Raw genomic sequence first — 17,251 nt, 5'->3', positions numbered from 1 at the left:
CATTCTGATCCAGGTTCCCCAGAAGTAGAGTCACAGTCTCACTTGTACTGGATGGTTTAGCCAGGGTCTTATTTGGAAGCAGGGAAATGCTGACCAGGCTGAAGATCTTTGTCTTCCCAATTGTCACTTAGCAAGTAAACCAGGTAATTCCCATAATCATCCTAAAGAGAGTGAGAAGTCGGGGGAGAGGCGGCCTCTGTGGGGCCGCCCCAGGAGTTGGGATGGTTGCTGGGTGTCTTGTCCTACCTTCGTCAGCTCGTCTTTCTCCTGGCTGTGGATGTCTTCGAGGATCTTCCTCTCTGAGTGGGCTTTCTGTAACTCTGCCCGCAGGCTCTCAATCTCCTCCTGGAGGCTCAGCCGCTGGCTGTCTTCCCCACCCTGGCTCTGCTGGTATTTGATCAGCTCCTTCTTCAGCTTCTGCACCTCCATGTTGTGGGCAGAGGTCACTGTGGAGAGCTGCTCCGTCAGGCTCTTGAATTCTTTGTTCTGCAGAGAACAACAGCCCCCCTTCTCCAGCCCCTCCCCAACAAATGGGGGAAGGCGAGAGAAGGAGAGAGAAAGAGAGGGGTTACTTTGGCCAGGCAAGAGCATGAAGACTAAGTAAGAGAGGAGAAACACAGGAGGCAGAACGACCCTTCAAGGTTATGACATGCTTCAGAGGTTTCTCAGTGTTTCACTAGTAAAAACTCTGGGAAAAAATACAAAGGAAACAAACAAATCGATATCAGCATCTCTCAAACAGCCCGGGGTGTTTATGGGATGTCTCCTGAGCTGGAAGCTGGCTCAGAGGTGCTGTCTGGGGATGGCAGCTAGCTGGCTCCAAAGCCAAACTACATCATGTGGAGGAGATTCCAAGAAAAAGACACAACACTGGACTCAGGCACTCTATAGCCTTTCCCTGTTCAAGTTGTTCTGCTTTTTCCCGACAGCCCCCCTCCTACCCTGGGAATCCATCGGCACAATGGGCTGCAACCTAATCGCTGACTCCCACACAAAGGACCCCTTTCAGGCACAGTCCCCCATCTCCCCCTCCCCCATCTTCACACCACTACCTCCACAGAGCCCTTCCGACAGGCCCTGGTACTCATTCCCACTACCTGCTTGTAATTACTCATCCTCTGAGGCCCTCTCTGGCTCCATTACCCTATCCCTTCACCAAAGGGTTCCAAGAGGCTACAGACCAGTCATCTGGATGGTCAACCAGTTCATCAGTTGAATATCTTTTCAGCACTTACTATGTTCTTGGCATGTTGTTCATGCTGAGGTAAGGAGGATATAGAAGTAACATAAGGCACAAGCCCTGTCCTCAGGTAGCTTACGATGTAGTTGGGGGGGCAATGAACACACATATGCAACAACTAGAACTTGCTAGCTTAGTGGGGGAGGTGGGTAGTGAAGGAAAGGGAGGAGGAAGGAGAACGTGCCGCTCCAACACTTAAGCAACATATCCATTGATTCACTTCTACATAATCCCAGAATAAATGAAAAGAATGTGCTATTTTGGCTGAGAAGCTTGTGCTTAGCTTTTCAATATCATCCACACAGGAAATAAATGTAACCAACATGCTCATGTTAGAAATGTTAACACACACAAAACTGGCACACAGACCACAGAGCAGATTGTGGGGAGACCCAAAATGAGAAAACCCAATCAGACAGACAACTCTGTTCTACAGTGAAAGGGGGTAGGAAGTCAGGTAAGGTTTTGGTGCTGCCCACTAGTGATAATACAACAGAACCTGTCCAAGAGCCCAGTTCCCTAATAAACTGGTGACAAATTAAGCTTTAAATTCTCTCTATATTGTTTTTCCAGTAACCAGCCAGGATACAGAAATCTCACCACAATAATAACTTCCAGGTTACTACCCAACATTCCTACATATTCTGCCTGGTCTGAATGTCAGCCTTGCTCTCAGGAATCATAAATAATAATAATAAAAAACCCTATTACATTCTACCCACTTTACAAAGTAATCCCTTGTGACTTGTTCCCGATCTTAACCAGGGCCATTTCTGCAGGAGGCTTTTGGGAAGGAAACAGGAGTGGTGATTGCATTATGCATTTATTCACTTCGAATTTTTCTACTCCTATTGTTGTTGTTCATCTTTTGTCCTCAAAGAGGACGGGTGATATCATGAGGGTAAATTGGATTTAAGTGAGGTAGAGCTGTTCAAAGTCATCAAGCTCACTCCCTCCTCTAGAGTCAATGGAGTCCAGTGGAAACCAGGATGCAATGAATGATCTTGGCCTTTCTAAGTTAAGGTCTTTCCCAGTTCTCTATTCCAAGCTGAAGGGAAGACTCAGCTCAACCTGGCTTCCCAGCCCAGGAGGTCTGAATCACAAGGTCACCTACAGGTCACCTACAAGGTCACCTCTTGAGCCTAACAGTATTGGAAGAATGTAGCTCATGGGAACATGTGCAGGGTGTTTCCATGCAGTGATTCCTCATGCATAATTAGGGCAAGCTGAGGAAAGTAGGTATCAGGGCACCAAGGAGAGGGAGAGAATGGACTGGAAAGGCTTAAATTTTCAGTGGGAGCATTTACACCTCAGAAACCAGCAAAGTCTACAAGCCAGGGCTTGATACATCCCATGTACGTGGTCGTTAAACATTTAACAACATAGTCTTGGTGTATGGAGCTACAGGAATAGAGTGGGCAAGGCACACATCAGTTATCCCACCCCAGACATTTCCATGAGTTACATTTCCTGGGAAATTACTGCCTGTACAATGTTAATGTTATGACATCAGCCAACGGAATACTCAACATCCTTCTGTATGTGTTAAACATTCCAATCTTCCATCTTCACATCCCACCCCTTCAAACTAGACCAGATACAATTGCCCACAGTCTGTCTCCCTTCTCTAGCCTCCTAAAGCACTTCGAGTTTACAATACATATTCTGTACAGGGAATTCAGTGTGGTAGAAAAGATATGGACTCAGAACCAAGAGACTTGGGTTTGAATCCAGGTTCCACTGAGTGATTCTGGGCAGGCTCCTTAATCTCTCTGAGTCTCAGTTTCCAAATCTGCAAAATGTGGACAATACTTTTACTACCTACTTTCCAGGGCTATTGGGAGGCAAAGGCTTTGTAAACCTTCAAGTAGTATCTCAATCCCCCACTCTGAAACCTTCAAGGGCCCCCCATTGCCTCTAAGATAACATGCAAAACTTCTCAGCCTGACATTTAAGCCCTGTCTCACCAGTGGCTCCCTTCCCCTTAAGAAATCAATCTATAAGTATTTATTAAACATCCACTATGTCCCAGGCCCCGTATCATGTGCCAGGAGCATAAAGACCAAAGCAAAATTGTCCTGGTCCTTGAGGGCCTTAAATTATTCCATTCTTCCAGTTGCACAGTAGATGCTCTCACTTCTGAGCTCTTATGGACACATACTAGCCACCCTACAGAGGCTATTTATCTCTTGGTCCTAAGTGGTGGCAAGTGGTTGAGAGGTAAGAAAGACATCAGCAGAAAGCCTGATTTACCCTATCAATCTAGTAATGGTTTGATTTGGGGGTTAGTCTCAGAGACTTTCTTCTTTTTTCTGTGTGTTAGAGGCAGTCTTTTTGGGGTGGGGGGCAGGGCAGTGAGGGTTAAGTGACTTGCCCAGGGTCACACAGCTAGTAAGTGTCAAGTGTCTGAACTCAGGTCCTCCTGAATCCAGGGCTGGCTCTCGTATCCACTGCACCACCTAGCTGCCCCGGCAGTTTTATTTTTTTAATGAGGCCAAGCAGAGGGTCCCTAAACTGTTAATGGATAAGCTAATGCCATGCCCCAAACCACCCTTGAGAAGCACTCAGAGGTCAAAAGGATTGGATGGATATATATATATATATATATATATATATATATATATATATATATACATATATATATATAGGATGCTTCTGCAAACAACTGTGCATCAGGGCTTTGCTCCCTGATTGATGTCTAAGGGGAATGGGACAAGAGGAGGCTGGGCACCTGCCTTGCTAAATATTATCAAATGAGACAAACTCTGTAAAGTTCCTGGCACATAACAGGCACTTGGTAAATGCTTGTCTTCTTCCCCATCTTCTTCATGATCAACACCACCATCTCGTCAAGCCAAATCGCTAAGAACATACTCTGTGACATAAGGGAAGATGCAACTATGCAACTATGCTGTGTCTGAAGACAGAGCAGGAATCTCATAATCAGAAGGATGGACATCAGAGGTCACCTCTCCTGACACATATGTGAAAATGAAATCCTCACTACAGTATGGTAGGACAGGAATGACAACTACTACTACCAGTATTATTACGACTGCTGCTACTACTACCACTGCTACTATTACTACTCCTAGTATTACTTGCTGCCGCTGCTCCTCCTCCTATTACCACTGCCTCCTAACATTTATATAGCGCCTCTACCAGGCATTGTATTAAGCACATTACATTATTATTTCATTTGATCCTCATAGCAATCCCTGGGAAGAAGGTCCTATTATTATCCCCATTTTACAGATGAGGAAACTGAGGCAAACAGGTGATGTGACTTGTCCAGGGTCACTCTGCTAGTAAAGATCTGAGGCCAGATTTGGACTCGAGTCTTCCTTGATTTCACTCTATTCACTGAGCCACCTAGCTGCTAGGGAAAGCTGATACAGCTTTTGTTTAAGAACTTCTGACGAAGGGGAACCCGCTAATGATACCTGACATTTTCATAGAATTTTAAGGTTTGCAAGAGCACTTTACATACATGATTTTCTAGCATCGCTCAGATTGTTCTTCCCCGTTAGGAAATTCTTTCCTTACATTAAGCTAAATTTGTCTCTCTGCAAATTCCACTTATTGCTTCTAATTCTATCCTCTGAACAAATGTAATCACTGTCTCACGTGAGAGACAGATTTTTCAAGTACTTTCAGACAGCTCTCACATGCACTGAGTGTTTTCTCGTCCTTGCTAAACATCCCTTATTCCTTGCACTGATCCTCACATGAATGACGTGTAAAGGCAGTCCCCCAGACAGTGGAATGATCCTGCAGAGGCCTGATATGCATGTAAAGAAACACATGGGATTATACACTTGGGGCTGGAGGCTACCTAATCCAGCCCTCTCATTTTAAAAATGGGGAATTCGACCCACGGGAAATTTAAATGACTGGCCCAAGGTCATAAAAGTAACAAGCAGCAGAGGTAAGATTTGAACCCAGGTCAGTTTGATGAGCCTGCCTCAGGTGTTTGAGAGTTGGGGATCAGATCCTCTGGAGACAGAAGGGGATTTCATGAACAGAGTGATTCTTGGAGAAAGGATTGCTTATATGGTTCCTTCACCTAGAGAGCAAAGCATGCCACCCTCCCACCCCTCATTTTATAGTGAGCTATTTAGCCAGTGCAGGTTTGATGGGATGGGTGTTGACTGTCTAGAAGCTTCACAGTGAGTTTGACTTCTAGATGGAATCTAAACCCCATCTAAGTCCCCTTGGGGCTCTTGTAAGCCTGGAAAGGACTGTGTAGGACTCTGGGAGAATTCCTCAGCATTGTCCTGCTGGTAACCTTGAATCCAATTCCTATCAAGGGGAATTATGTCCTCCAGTGAGTCCTTTTTTTTTTCTTTTTTTTTTTACAGGCAGTGGGGCTTAAGTGACTTGCCCAGGGTCACACAGCTAGTAAGTGTCAAGTGTCTGAGGCCGGATTTGAACTCAGGTACTCCTGACTCCAGGGCCAGTGCTCTATCCACTGTGCCATCTAGCTGCCCCTCAGTGAGTCCTTTTAATGTTTTATGTACTTTCTATGGGGTAAAATAAAGGAAATCCTCTACCCATATATGTTTATTACCTTGAATGCTTGTACAGGAACTAGGGGCCTCTTTTCCCCACATGTATGTAAATCCAGACAAAAGTTCTATTTGAAAATTTCTTTTCATAATTCTGGATGGAGATAAAGCAAGCCAAGGGAAAATGAAATTTTAAGCCTGCCAATGAAATTGGAACAATCCTGTCTAAGTGCAGAGTCTCAGGGGTACCTTGGCTATAGGTTACAAGTGGACTAGAAGTGAATTAGTATTTGAATTGCAGACTTTGAGCACCTTCTAGCTTCTAGCTAAGGATGCTGCCCAGAACTGAACATAACATCCCAGATGTGGTCTGACTAGGCCAGAGCACAGGGGGCTAATTGTCTCCTTATTCTAAGAAATATGATTCTCAATACAGTCCACTTAATTGCTGTTTGGCTACATTTCCCCCCCCAGCTGACCTCCTGGGATGCAAAGAACCAGTTGAGAAGAAAGCTGTTAGCACCAGGCACTGGTATTCAGGAGTTCTTGTTAGTGTGGTACTCAGACACCATGGTCTCCATTACCTCCTTGGGGTTAGGAGGCTAGTTGCTCTGGTTTGCCATTAAGGTCTATGGTTATTTAAGAGGCCATCTCCATAGTTATGATTTCAGATAAGCTTCATGAGCTGGGTGTCTGATGTTAACTGGACTGGAAGCAATTAGTCAGAGGCACTGATATAATTACTCCCAAAAAAGCAGACTCAAAAGCATCTATGGGGGGCAGCTAGGTGGTGCAGTGGATAAAGCACTGGCCCTGGAGTCAGGAGTACCTGAGTTCAAATCCAGCCTCAGACACTTACTAGCTGTGTGACCCTGGGCAAGTCACTTAACCCCAATTGCCTCACTAAAACAAAACAAAACAAAACAAAACAAAAAAACATCTATGGGATCCCTGTGCTAAGAGGGAATTATGTAGACCCAGTGGCTGCCCTGTTAGACCCTGTTCTAAGGTAGACAATATTTATCCAGGAGAAGGCACATGATGTCTCCCTCCAGTAAAATAGAAGCTCTCTGAGGGCAGAGACTTTTATTTTTGTCTCTGTATTGCCAAGGCCTAGCAAAAGGTCTAGAACATGCATGGCATGTACAAGCTCGTTAAGTGACTGACAGATACACAAAACAAAAAAGCAGAAATGCCCCTTTTGTATGTGTTATAGTTCAGTAGACAGAACTCTGGCTTAGAATTCAGGAGACTTTGATTCTAACCCCAGCTCTACCAAAGACCTGTGTGACCTTAGATAAATCATAGACTACTGGCATCTCAGTTTTCCCTTCCATAAAAGTGGGGACAATAATACTTTCTCTCCCCTCTTTTCCTCTCAGAGATACTGTGAGGCTCATATGACATCATGGATCTATATGGTACTTTAAGGTTTGCAAAGCATTTTATATGCACTCATTTGAGCCTTACAGCCAGCCAGAAAGGGAGGTGTTATTAAACTAGATGAAAAACAGTTTGATAAACCACTCTGCAGACACAAAGGATTATTATTAAATGGGGAGTTGACAGGTAATATTAAATATTTACATTAGGTACACACTTAGGGATGAGTAAACTAGAGCGATGGTGAGGAGAAGAAAAAGCCCTGTGAATTTCACACTTGGAATTGAAATGGGAGAAAATGATTGCCTCTTTTAAAAACACACACACACACACACACACACACACACACACACACACACACACACACACACACACCCCAAAACACCTCTGAGTTCAAGCAAGTGATTCCATTAGACACACCTTGTCCTTGCTCTTCCTCCCCTTCTCATGCTACACAGTTAGGGAAAGACTCCCAGCTCTAGAATATCTGTGTCCAGTCTTAGATGGCGTTTCCTTAATTTCTTCTGGGGACCTGGGATAAACCGCATGGTCTTCATCTTGAGGCTCTCTATCCACCCCAATTCATTACTCACTGCTTTCCCCATTAGAACCTCCCATCTTTACCTTGCCCATTGTGAAGAACATATAGAAATTCCTTATCACTATTCCTATTCCTATCACTACTACTAATGGGCCAGCTAGGTAGCCCAGTGGATATAGCATTCGGCTTGGAATCAGGAAGACACATCTTCCTGAGTTCAAATCTGGCTTCAGACATTTACTAGCTGTGTGACCCTGAGCAAATCACTTCACTCTCTTTGCCTCAGTTTCTTCAACTGTAAAATGGGATGGAAAAGGCAATGGCAAACAACTCTAGTATCTTTGCCAAGGAAACCCAAAATGGGGTCACGGAGAGTTAGATACAACAGAAACGACTGAGCGATAACAAACATTACTATTAATAGTATTTATAAAGCTGCTTTAAGATTTGCAAAGCACTATATATATACACACATGTGTACATACACACACATAGTGCTCTCTGCACCATCTTTGTTGTTGTTGATCAGTCATTTCAGTAACGTCCGACACTTCATGACCCCATTTGGGGTTTTGTTGGCAAAGATACTGAGTGGTTTGCATTCCCTTATCTAGATCATTTTACAGATGGATGTGGAAACAGAGTTAATTGACTTGCCCAGGATCACAGAGCTAGTAAGTGTCTGTGGTCAGATTTGAACTCAGGTCTTCCTGACTCCAGACCTGGCACCACCTAGCTGCTCATGCACCATCTAAAGGCCTAATAGATTGGGGACTCCTATCTTCCTTCATTGTTGGCATTCATTTGTTTAATCAATCAATCAATGAATCAATCAACAAAATAACTATGTGCAAAGCACTATGTCAAAATACCAGGGATTCAAAGAAAAATAAGTTACTGCCCTCAAGATGCTTATATTTTCCAGGATCAGATACAAAATCCTCTGCTTGGAGTTCAAAGCCCTTCATAACCTAGTCCCCTCCTACCTTTCTGGTCTTCTTACACTTTCCTTCCTCACAGGTATTCTTTGATCCAGCCACACTGGTCTCCTTGTTCATAAACAAGATAGCGTAGGGCATTTTCTCTGGGTGCCTTCCATTCCTGGAACACTCTCTCTCCCTCCTCATCTCTGCCTCCTGGCCTCCCAGGTTTTTTTCAAGTCCCAGCTAAAATCCCACTTAATTCTAGTGCCTTCCTTCTTTTAATTTTAATTTTTGCCTATTTATTTTGTATATGGTTTGTTTGTCCATATTTGTTTGCTTGTCTTCCTTATTAGATTGTAAGCTCCTTGAAGGCAGGCATTGTATCTTGTCTCTTTTATAACCCCAGTACTTATATACACTTATTAATTTCTTAATTTTATTTTTTTTGTGGGGCAATGGGAGTTAAGTGACTTGCCCAGGGTCACACAGCTAGTAAATGTCAAGTGTCTGAGGCCGGATTTGAACTCAGGTCCTCCTGAATCCAAGGCCAGTACTTTATCCAGTACACCACCTAGATGCTCCTTATATACACTTATTAAATGTTTACTGCCTAGGAAAAAAGGCACTATCATTTGGGGTCTAGTAAAAATTTGCTCTGTTCAAATATTTGCTCTCATAATTTTATTCTTTCTGATTAAAATAAATACCTCACCTACTAGGTGGCTACAAGGTGAGTTTCCCCATGGGATCAGAGAAAGAAAGGCACTGCATTCAGCATCTAAAAGGATGGTCCCTAACTGTAAAAGTGGCTTTTAATCAAGATAGACTAACCTCTCCCTATCCATGACCTGGTTAAGCTACTACAGTCTTTCTGGTGTCAGATAGATAGCGTTCATCACTTTCTTGGGCAACGCAGTTATACCACTGTAAAAGGCCAACAAGCCCCCAGCTAAATGTTGGCTTTGAAGGTACAAATCTAAGGATGCCCTAGGGCTCAGTTGCTTCCAGATCAAAGCTCCAGAGGCAACAGGCATTCTTTTTACACATCTAGAGCCTGGACTGTTGGGCCTCTTGAGCCTTGCAATAAGCCTACACTAGGAATACTTAAAGAGAGAGGCTTGGGTCAGCAGGTGCTTTGCCACCAATCCCCTTCTCTGTTTTCAGCTGCTGTCTCTGGGCATGTGATGCTTTCCAGATGTGTGCCAGGCAGGAAGCTTGAAGCAAAACACTCTTTAAAAAAATAAATTAAAGTCTTTAAAAATAGGGCTTTAAAAAAGTGCCTCTCTTTGGTTTTTTTCAAGCACATGGATTGAAAATGCTTGGTTTATTTTTAACCTCCTAAAGACCATTTGAGAACCAGAAGGACATTAGCAGTGCAAATAAGGAGATGCATACACTGTTGCTGGCATTTAAGGGCCAGACCCATAGAGTCTTTAGAATCTGGGGCCATGGTATATTGCAGCAATGCAGCCTCATGTTCCCCCAACTACACTTTGCCAACATCTGAATCACTCAGCTGGCTTCCCTGGCCAAGTTGTTACATATGACTCCAGGAGAACGTCACCATTGAGACGTGGGTCTTCCTACTGGGGTGGGAGTCCCTGAGAGCTTGAATTTGTAAACCTCTTACTTCTTTTCCTTTCCAGACGAGGGTCTTACCTCCCCCTCTCTTCTCACCATCTAGCTGTGCATACATGCCATGTTCTCATAGTCCTGACCAACACCATAACCCTCCTCCCATCTTTCTCCACCATGTAAGGAGCTGTTAAAAGGCCCTGGTTAGAATGCACATTTAAACAGAAAAGTTTGTAAACAGGTCCAGAGAGATGACCATATGGTATCAACCTTAGCACTCTGCTGACACTTGGGCATCTATGGGATATTGGGGCAGTTTGTCCACATAGGAATTGGATTATAGATTCCCTTGCCTCAACTAGGTATTATGAAGGTTAATAAATACCTAGAATAGGAAGAGTTTATTTGTGAATTGTTTTTGTTTAGCAGGGCATTGAAGGTTAAGTGACTTGCCCAGGGTCACACAGCTAGTAAGTGTCAAATGTCTGAGGTCAAATTTGAACTCGGGTCCTCCTGAATCCAGGGCTGGTGCTTTATCCACTGTGCCACCTAGCTGCCTGGAAGAGTTTACTTGTGATCCTCACGGATGTTGATGGTCCTTATTCCCTATCCTATAAGAGTTATCTCCCTTGAGCTTCTTCCTCTCTCTTTGTCCCTCTTCTCCTCCCTTCCCCCCTTCCTCTGAATATATGGAGTCCCTCAAAAGATCCTGCAGTAACAAAGAGTTGTTGCTAGCTTTGCCTTGGATTACCTGCTGCATGGACTAATTAAGCTTAAGTCTAACTCCCAACTTTAGTATACTACCTCCAGAATGCTTGTGAATGACTATCACATAGAAAAAGACACACAAAAATTCATGTTCTGTGATGGGAAATCCAACATCTCTCTCAGTTTATATTCCTCTACTAGGCTAGTTCAATTTCAATTTAATTCAACAAATATGTATTGAAGCAAGGCAGTGAGCTAGGTATGCATAGAGTGCTGGGTCTGGAGTCAGGATGATTCATCTCTGTGAGTTCAAATCTGGCCTCAGACACTAGCTATGTGGCCCTGGGTAAGTCAATTAACCCTATCTGCTTCAGTTTCCCTCTCTGGAAAAAGAGCTGGAGAAGGAAATGGCGAACCCCTCCATTATCCTTGTCAAGAAATCCTCCAGTGGGGGTCATGAAGAGTCATACATGACTGAAAAATAACCCAATTTGCTCATCTCTGTCTCTCTGTCTCTCTGTCTCTGTCTCTCTGTCTCTCTCTCTCTGTCTCTGTCTCTGTCTCTGTCTCTCTCTCTGTCTCTCTCTCTCTCTCTCTCTCTCTCCCTCCATCTATAGTACAGTGCCTAACAATACAACAGTCATTTCCTCATATCTTGTGAAGAGGAAGCTTGGTATTTATGCTAAAGTAGGGCAACAGTAAGCAAGCATCTATATTTACATCCGCATCCACATCCAACCCTTGCCCCCATCCCAACCCACCCATATCCATCCATCCATCCATCCAGTTATCTACACACACACACACAGAAGTAGACTGCAAGCTTTATGAGGGCAACAAGTGGGTATTATGCTTGTTTATACCCATCACAAGACCTTCCACATGGAAAGAGCTTAATTCATTTAAGTTCATTTAACCAAGTGGTTGATTAAGGCAGGACAAAGGAAAGGCTTTAAGGACAGACAGATAAAACTTTAGATTTTTGAAATAATTCTTCCTGAAGTTTTGTCTTTTGTACCCCCTAGTTCTTTTTGGTTTTGGTGGGGCAATGAGGGTTAAGTGACTTGCCCAGGGTCACACAGCTAGTGTGGCCAGATTTGAACTCAGGTACTCCTGAATCCAGGGCTGGTGCTCTATTCACTACACCACCTAGCTGCCCCATGTACTCCCTAGTTCTTAACACAATTCCTGGCAACATAGTAGGTGCTTAATAAATACTTATTTTCTAACAGAGTAACTATATGCTAGTGTTCTAGGTGTTGGGGAAATAAAGACAAAAGTCAAATGGTCTTGCCCTCAACAGACTCTGCTGGTAACTACAGCACAAGGGAAAGGGCATTTATTAACCTTTCCCCCTTTCCCATGGAGCTTTGATTGAAGACCTATTCTTCTCTAGCCATCTCCTTCAACACACCCATAGCTGGGGCAACTAGATGGTGCAGTGGATAGAGTACCAGCTCTGCAGTCAGGGGACTCTGAGTTCAAATCTGATCTTAGACACGTACTAGCTGTGTGACTCTGGGCATATCACTTAACCCTGATTGCCCCCCCCCAAAAAAAAACCACACACATGCATGCACAAAACAGAAAACAAAAAAATCCAAAGCCCTAGAAGGTCTGCTGATGGTGTCCAGTACAAGACTGACCTGATCATCGATTTTCCTCTGCAGCTGAACGACTTTGTTCTCCATGCCCACATTCAACCGCTTCAGGTGCTCAGCAGAGCGGGCTTCGATCTTGAGAGCCTTCAACTCCCGCCTGGCCTTCAGGCTCCTGAAGGCACACTGGATGACGATGGCCGCCCTCCGGAACTGCAAAAATCTCCTCCTGGCCATCCAACCTCGGGCATGTTTCTGGATGCTGGTGGCCTTGTGCTCCAATAGGAGCTGGTGAGAGACAAACCAAACCTCAGGCTGGAGCTGCTCCTGCCTCTCCTTCCCCTTGCTGGGATCTCCAAGTCAAGGAAAAGGGAAGACAGTGGATGGGAAAAGGGGCTACGTTTCTGAGATTAAAGAGATTTCAGAGGATGGATTTCAGCCAGGTTGCAGAAGATCTGGCAAGTGGGAGTTTCCTTACTAAATTACATCCATTTGCTGTTTTCTTTTTTTAGGAGTTTAGTACCTGCCTAACCCATAGATAAATTTCAACAATGTAGTTAAGAAAGCTGCTGGAAGTGTCTCTGTTTTCTTAAAAAAAAATCAAAGAATCACAAAATAATTGCTTGCCATCTCCTAAGAAAGCATTTAACCCAGTGTCCTCATTCACAATTAGAAAAATGATGGCAAGAAAGGTGAAAAATCACCCAAATGGTGTCAGGGAGGGAAGTAGAACCCAGATCTGACTGCTAAGTCATAGTCTTGTCATTACACTGGCTCCTCCGCTCTGGGACAACCTCAAACTTTTTCCTCGCCCCCTATAAATAAAACAGCATCACTTTGTTTACTGAGTATTCAGAATCCCTCTTTGCTGCTGACATACCTTCTGCTACACATATATTTCCCCTTTCCACATAACATACACCAAGGATCCAACATGCCCTCCAGTTAATCTCTTACTCTATCGTCCAGGGTAGGCTCAGAGCAGAAGACATCCATAAATATGTCTGGTGGTCTGCTAGTTACCTTGACCTTTACTAGAGGTGTTCTTTTTCTTCTTTGGGGAGTGGGGTGGGACAATGAGGGTTAAATGACTTGCCCAGCATAGTAAGTGTCAAGTGTCTGAGGCTGGATTTGAACTCAGGTCCTTCTCAATCCAGGGCCAGTGCTCTATCCACTGCACCACCTAGCTGCCTCTTGGAGGTGCTCTTGATGGCCATCTAACAGGTAGTTGGTACTACCAACAAAACTTCCATCTGCCCCCTCCCTACCTCATTCCCTCAAGACATCATATAGGATTGTCAACAATCCCCAGGAATGTTGTTCTTAGAAAATCTTCTTGGTGGCCTGGCATCCCTCTAGGTGGCTTGTGGTGGGATAAGGATTCATCTAGCACTACCCTAGCCCAATTTTTACTACATTTAGCAAACATTTTGGTTTTCTCATTCATTTTATTTAGAGTTAATCCTGAACTTTTCACATGAGGGATTTACATCAGCTAGGCGGCTAAAACTTTGGGCCTAAAGACCTGAGTGCAAATCCAGTCTCAGAGACGTTATTAGTTGTGTAATCCTGGGCAAGTTATTTGAAACGTCTGCCTCCATTTCTTCAACTATAAAATGGGAGTAATAACAACATCTACCACCAAGGTTGTTGTGAGGATGGAAAGAGATAATAATTGTAAAGCACTTAATCAACTGCCTAGTTGTTTTTTAGTCACGTCAACTCTTCATGACTCCAGTTGGGATTTTCTTGACAAAGATAATAGAATGGTTTACCATTTCCTTCTCCATCTCATTTTGCAGATGAAGAAACTGAGGCAAAGAGGATAAAATGACTTGTCCAGGGTCACACAGCTAGTACGTGTCTGAGGCTGGATTTGAACTCAGGCCTTCCTGACTCCATTCCCCACTCTATCCATTGTTCTACCTAGCTGCTATCCAGTACATAGTAGGCTCTTAATAGTTAAATTCCACCATAGAAATGTATATAATTATGTGGTCTCCTCTCAAGTTTCTACCATTCCGTCCTTCCAACATTTACTGGGGGTGGGGGTAGAGAAGAGGGTAAGGAAAGAGGGGAGAGGGAGAAGGAGGTTTATTCAGTACCTGGCGGTAGGCTCTCCGTACAAACATGCCTCGGGTAAAGGCCTGGATAGTGACAGTAGCCCTATAGATCCTTCTATAGCCCTGCTGGACTCTCAGCATCCGATACTGTTTCTGGATGACAAGGGCTGCTTTGGTTTTCCGAAGGTGCTCAGCCAATCTGTAGAGCCAAGAGAGATCCCCCACCCCAGTTGAGTTCCCTAAGATATATGAAGAAGGCCCTTCTTTCCTAGGAAGCTTTACCAAACCCACTTGTCATTGTCATTGACTTGAGCAAAGTTTTTAATGCTCCCTTTAATTCTGTATAGCGTCATTAGTTACTTTAGTTATATTAATTCACCAACAGGCATTAAGTACCTACTATGTGGTAGACTGAGAATTCAAAGGAAAAAAAAATGAACCAGTTTCTGCTCTTAAGGAGGTTACATTCCATTGGGGGAAATGATATATATGTTATATAAATATATAAAGAATATCAAAAAAGTAAATTCAAGGTAATTATGGGAAGGGGGGTGAGAAGAGGCATTAGCAGTTGCAGGTATCAGAACAGGCCACATAAAGATCAAGTCAGATACTCAATTCCTTGAATTGAGCTTCCTATATTTACCCCTTCTATCTTCTCTCACAGTTTTGCCTTTTTTTTTTTTTGCAAGGCAATAAGGGTTAAGTGACTTGCCCAGGGTCACACAGCTAGTAAGTGTCAAGTGTCTGAGGCCAGATTTGAACTCAGGTCCATTGTTCCACCTAGTTGCCCCCAGTTTTGCCTTTTCATGGCATTTATCATGGTACATGATGAGTAAGTGCTTCATATTGGTCACTAGTTTTTAAATGGAGACGTGCGTTGGTTTTAATGCAAAATGATGAGTGGGAGAGCTATCAGTGATAAAAAGCTTAGGGCTGCTTTTTTCACATTAAATTTAAAAATATATGACTTTAGCAAGGCAAGAGACTGATTATAATGTCACATTATAAAGCACTTTAAAGTTCGACTAGAATAGAAAGTATGTGAAGGGGAATACTGTGATAAGCAATAAGGCTAGAGAGGTAGACTAGAGTTATCCCAGTGTCTTTTATCCTAGAGACAAGATGGAGCCCATGGAGTTTTGGGGGAGGGAAACCACTGAAGCCTGAAGTCCAATTAGGGGGTGGCAATAGTCTGGGTGAGAGGAAATGAAGGTATGAAGTAGGACAGTGACCATATGGGTAAAGAGAAGGGGTGTTTCTCTTCCATTGATGATCCCATGAATCTCTGCATGCTCAGAGGAGCAGTGATAATCTGACAGCTCTGCTTATATAACTCTTTATAAATACGAAGGCCATGCTTACATTTTTAATCTATTCTCATGTCAGCCCTATTAGATGGGAAATACAAGTATCAATATCCCCACTTTAAGGCTGAAGAAACGAAGGCTATTTCACCTGTATCATGCTAGGTCCCAGCCTCCAAGTACTACGAATATTCAAGTTGATAATTCTGTGTACTGGGTAGTCAGGGAAAATTTCATGGGAAAAAGTGACACAAGCTACACTGTACAGAATCATATTTGGAGTGCAGAGAGTCATTCCAAGGGGAATACACTAATTCCTCTACTCTGGGACAACCTCAAACCTTTTCCTCGCCCCCTATAAATAAAACAGCATCACTTTGTTTACTGAGTATTCAGAATCCCTCTTTGCTGCTGATATACCTTCTGCTACACATATACTTCCCCTTTCCACATAACATACACCAAGGATCCAACATGCCCTCCAGTTAATCTCTTACTCTATCCTCTAGGGTAGGTTCAGAGCAGAAAACATCTATAAATATGTCTGGTGGTCTGCTAGTTACCTTGACCTTTACAAGAGGTGTTCTTTTTCTTTTCTGGGGGGTGGGGTGGGACAATGAGGGTTAAGTGACTTGCCCAGGGGTGTAGCATCAGGTGGGTACAAAGACAGTAACAGAGATCTATTTTCCTGATGAGAAAAGCGATTTGTGTTGGAAAGAAGAGGAATATAAAGCCGGGTAAACAAAGCAGAGCCAGATTATGGAAGGCCTTGGAAGTTGGACAAAAGAATTTGGACTTGGCATGAACCACCATAGGATCATAAGCAAGAGGAAAGATATGCAGTAAACTCTTTGGCAGTGGTGTTTGGGATGTCCCAGAAGGAGTCTTGTATGTGCGTGGGGGAGGGAGAGGAGATGGAAGGCAGCATTGCTTACCTGCGTGCAAGGTGGCCCCGGGTGAACCTCTGTAGAGTAAGGGTGGCCCCTCGCAACCTGCGATACTTCACTTTCTGTAGCCAGCCCCGCACAGTCTTTTGGATCATAATGGTGGCCGCCCGGACTTTGTCAGCCCGTAGTTTCTCCAGATATGCTACCTGGCCTGCCCGGAAAAAGATTTTGGTGCGGCCAAACTGGAATGCATCAGGGTCCTTTGAGAAAGAGGGAGGAAGGTAAATTATCAGCAAGGCTGTAAAGCAACATTCACAGAGCATATGGAGCAGGGTTTCTTCACCAGGGACTCACAGACTTTCTTTCTTTCTTTCTTTCTTTCTTTCTTTCTTTCTTTCTTTCTTTCTTTCTTTCTTTCTTGTGTGTGTGGTGGTGGGGGGGAGGGCAATTGGGATTAAGTGACTTGCCCAGGGTCACCCAGCTAGCAATTGTTAAGTGTCTGAGGCCGGATTTGAACT

At 43.7% G+C, this 17,251-nt stretch overlaps 1 protein-coding gene across 1 annotated transcript in view; it reads right to left on the bottom strand.

Annotated features, from left to right (window-relative positions):
* Window positions 1-17,251, bottom strand: part of MYO5B (myosin VB) — a 577,307-nt gene that overhangs the window by 89,814 nt on the left and 470,242 nt on the right. The window contains 4 exon segments of the mRNA XM_043977928.1: window positions 247-486; window positions 12,525-12,764; window positions 14,582-14,738; window positions 16,782-16,993. Coding sequence (XP_043833863.1) covers window positions 247-486; window positions 12,525-12,764; window positions 14,582-14,738; window positions 16,782-16,993 — 849 coding nt within the window.

This window comes from Dromiciops gliroides, chromosome 1 (genome assembly GCF_019393635.1).
Source record: "Dromiciops gliroides isolate mDroGli1 chromosome 1, mDroGli1.pri, whole genome shotgun sequence".
In the NCBI taxonomy this organism is placed as follows: domain Eukaryota; kingdom Metazoa; phylum Chordata; class Mammalia; order Microbiotheria; family Microbiotheriidae; genus Dromiciops; species Dromiciops gliroides.
This window is presented reverse-complemented; position numbering and strand designations above follow the sequence as displayed.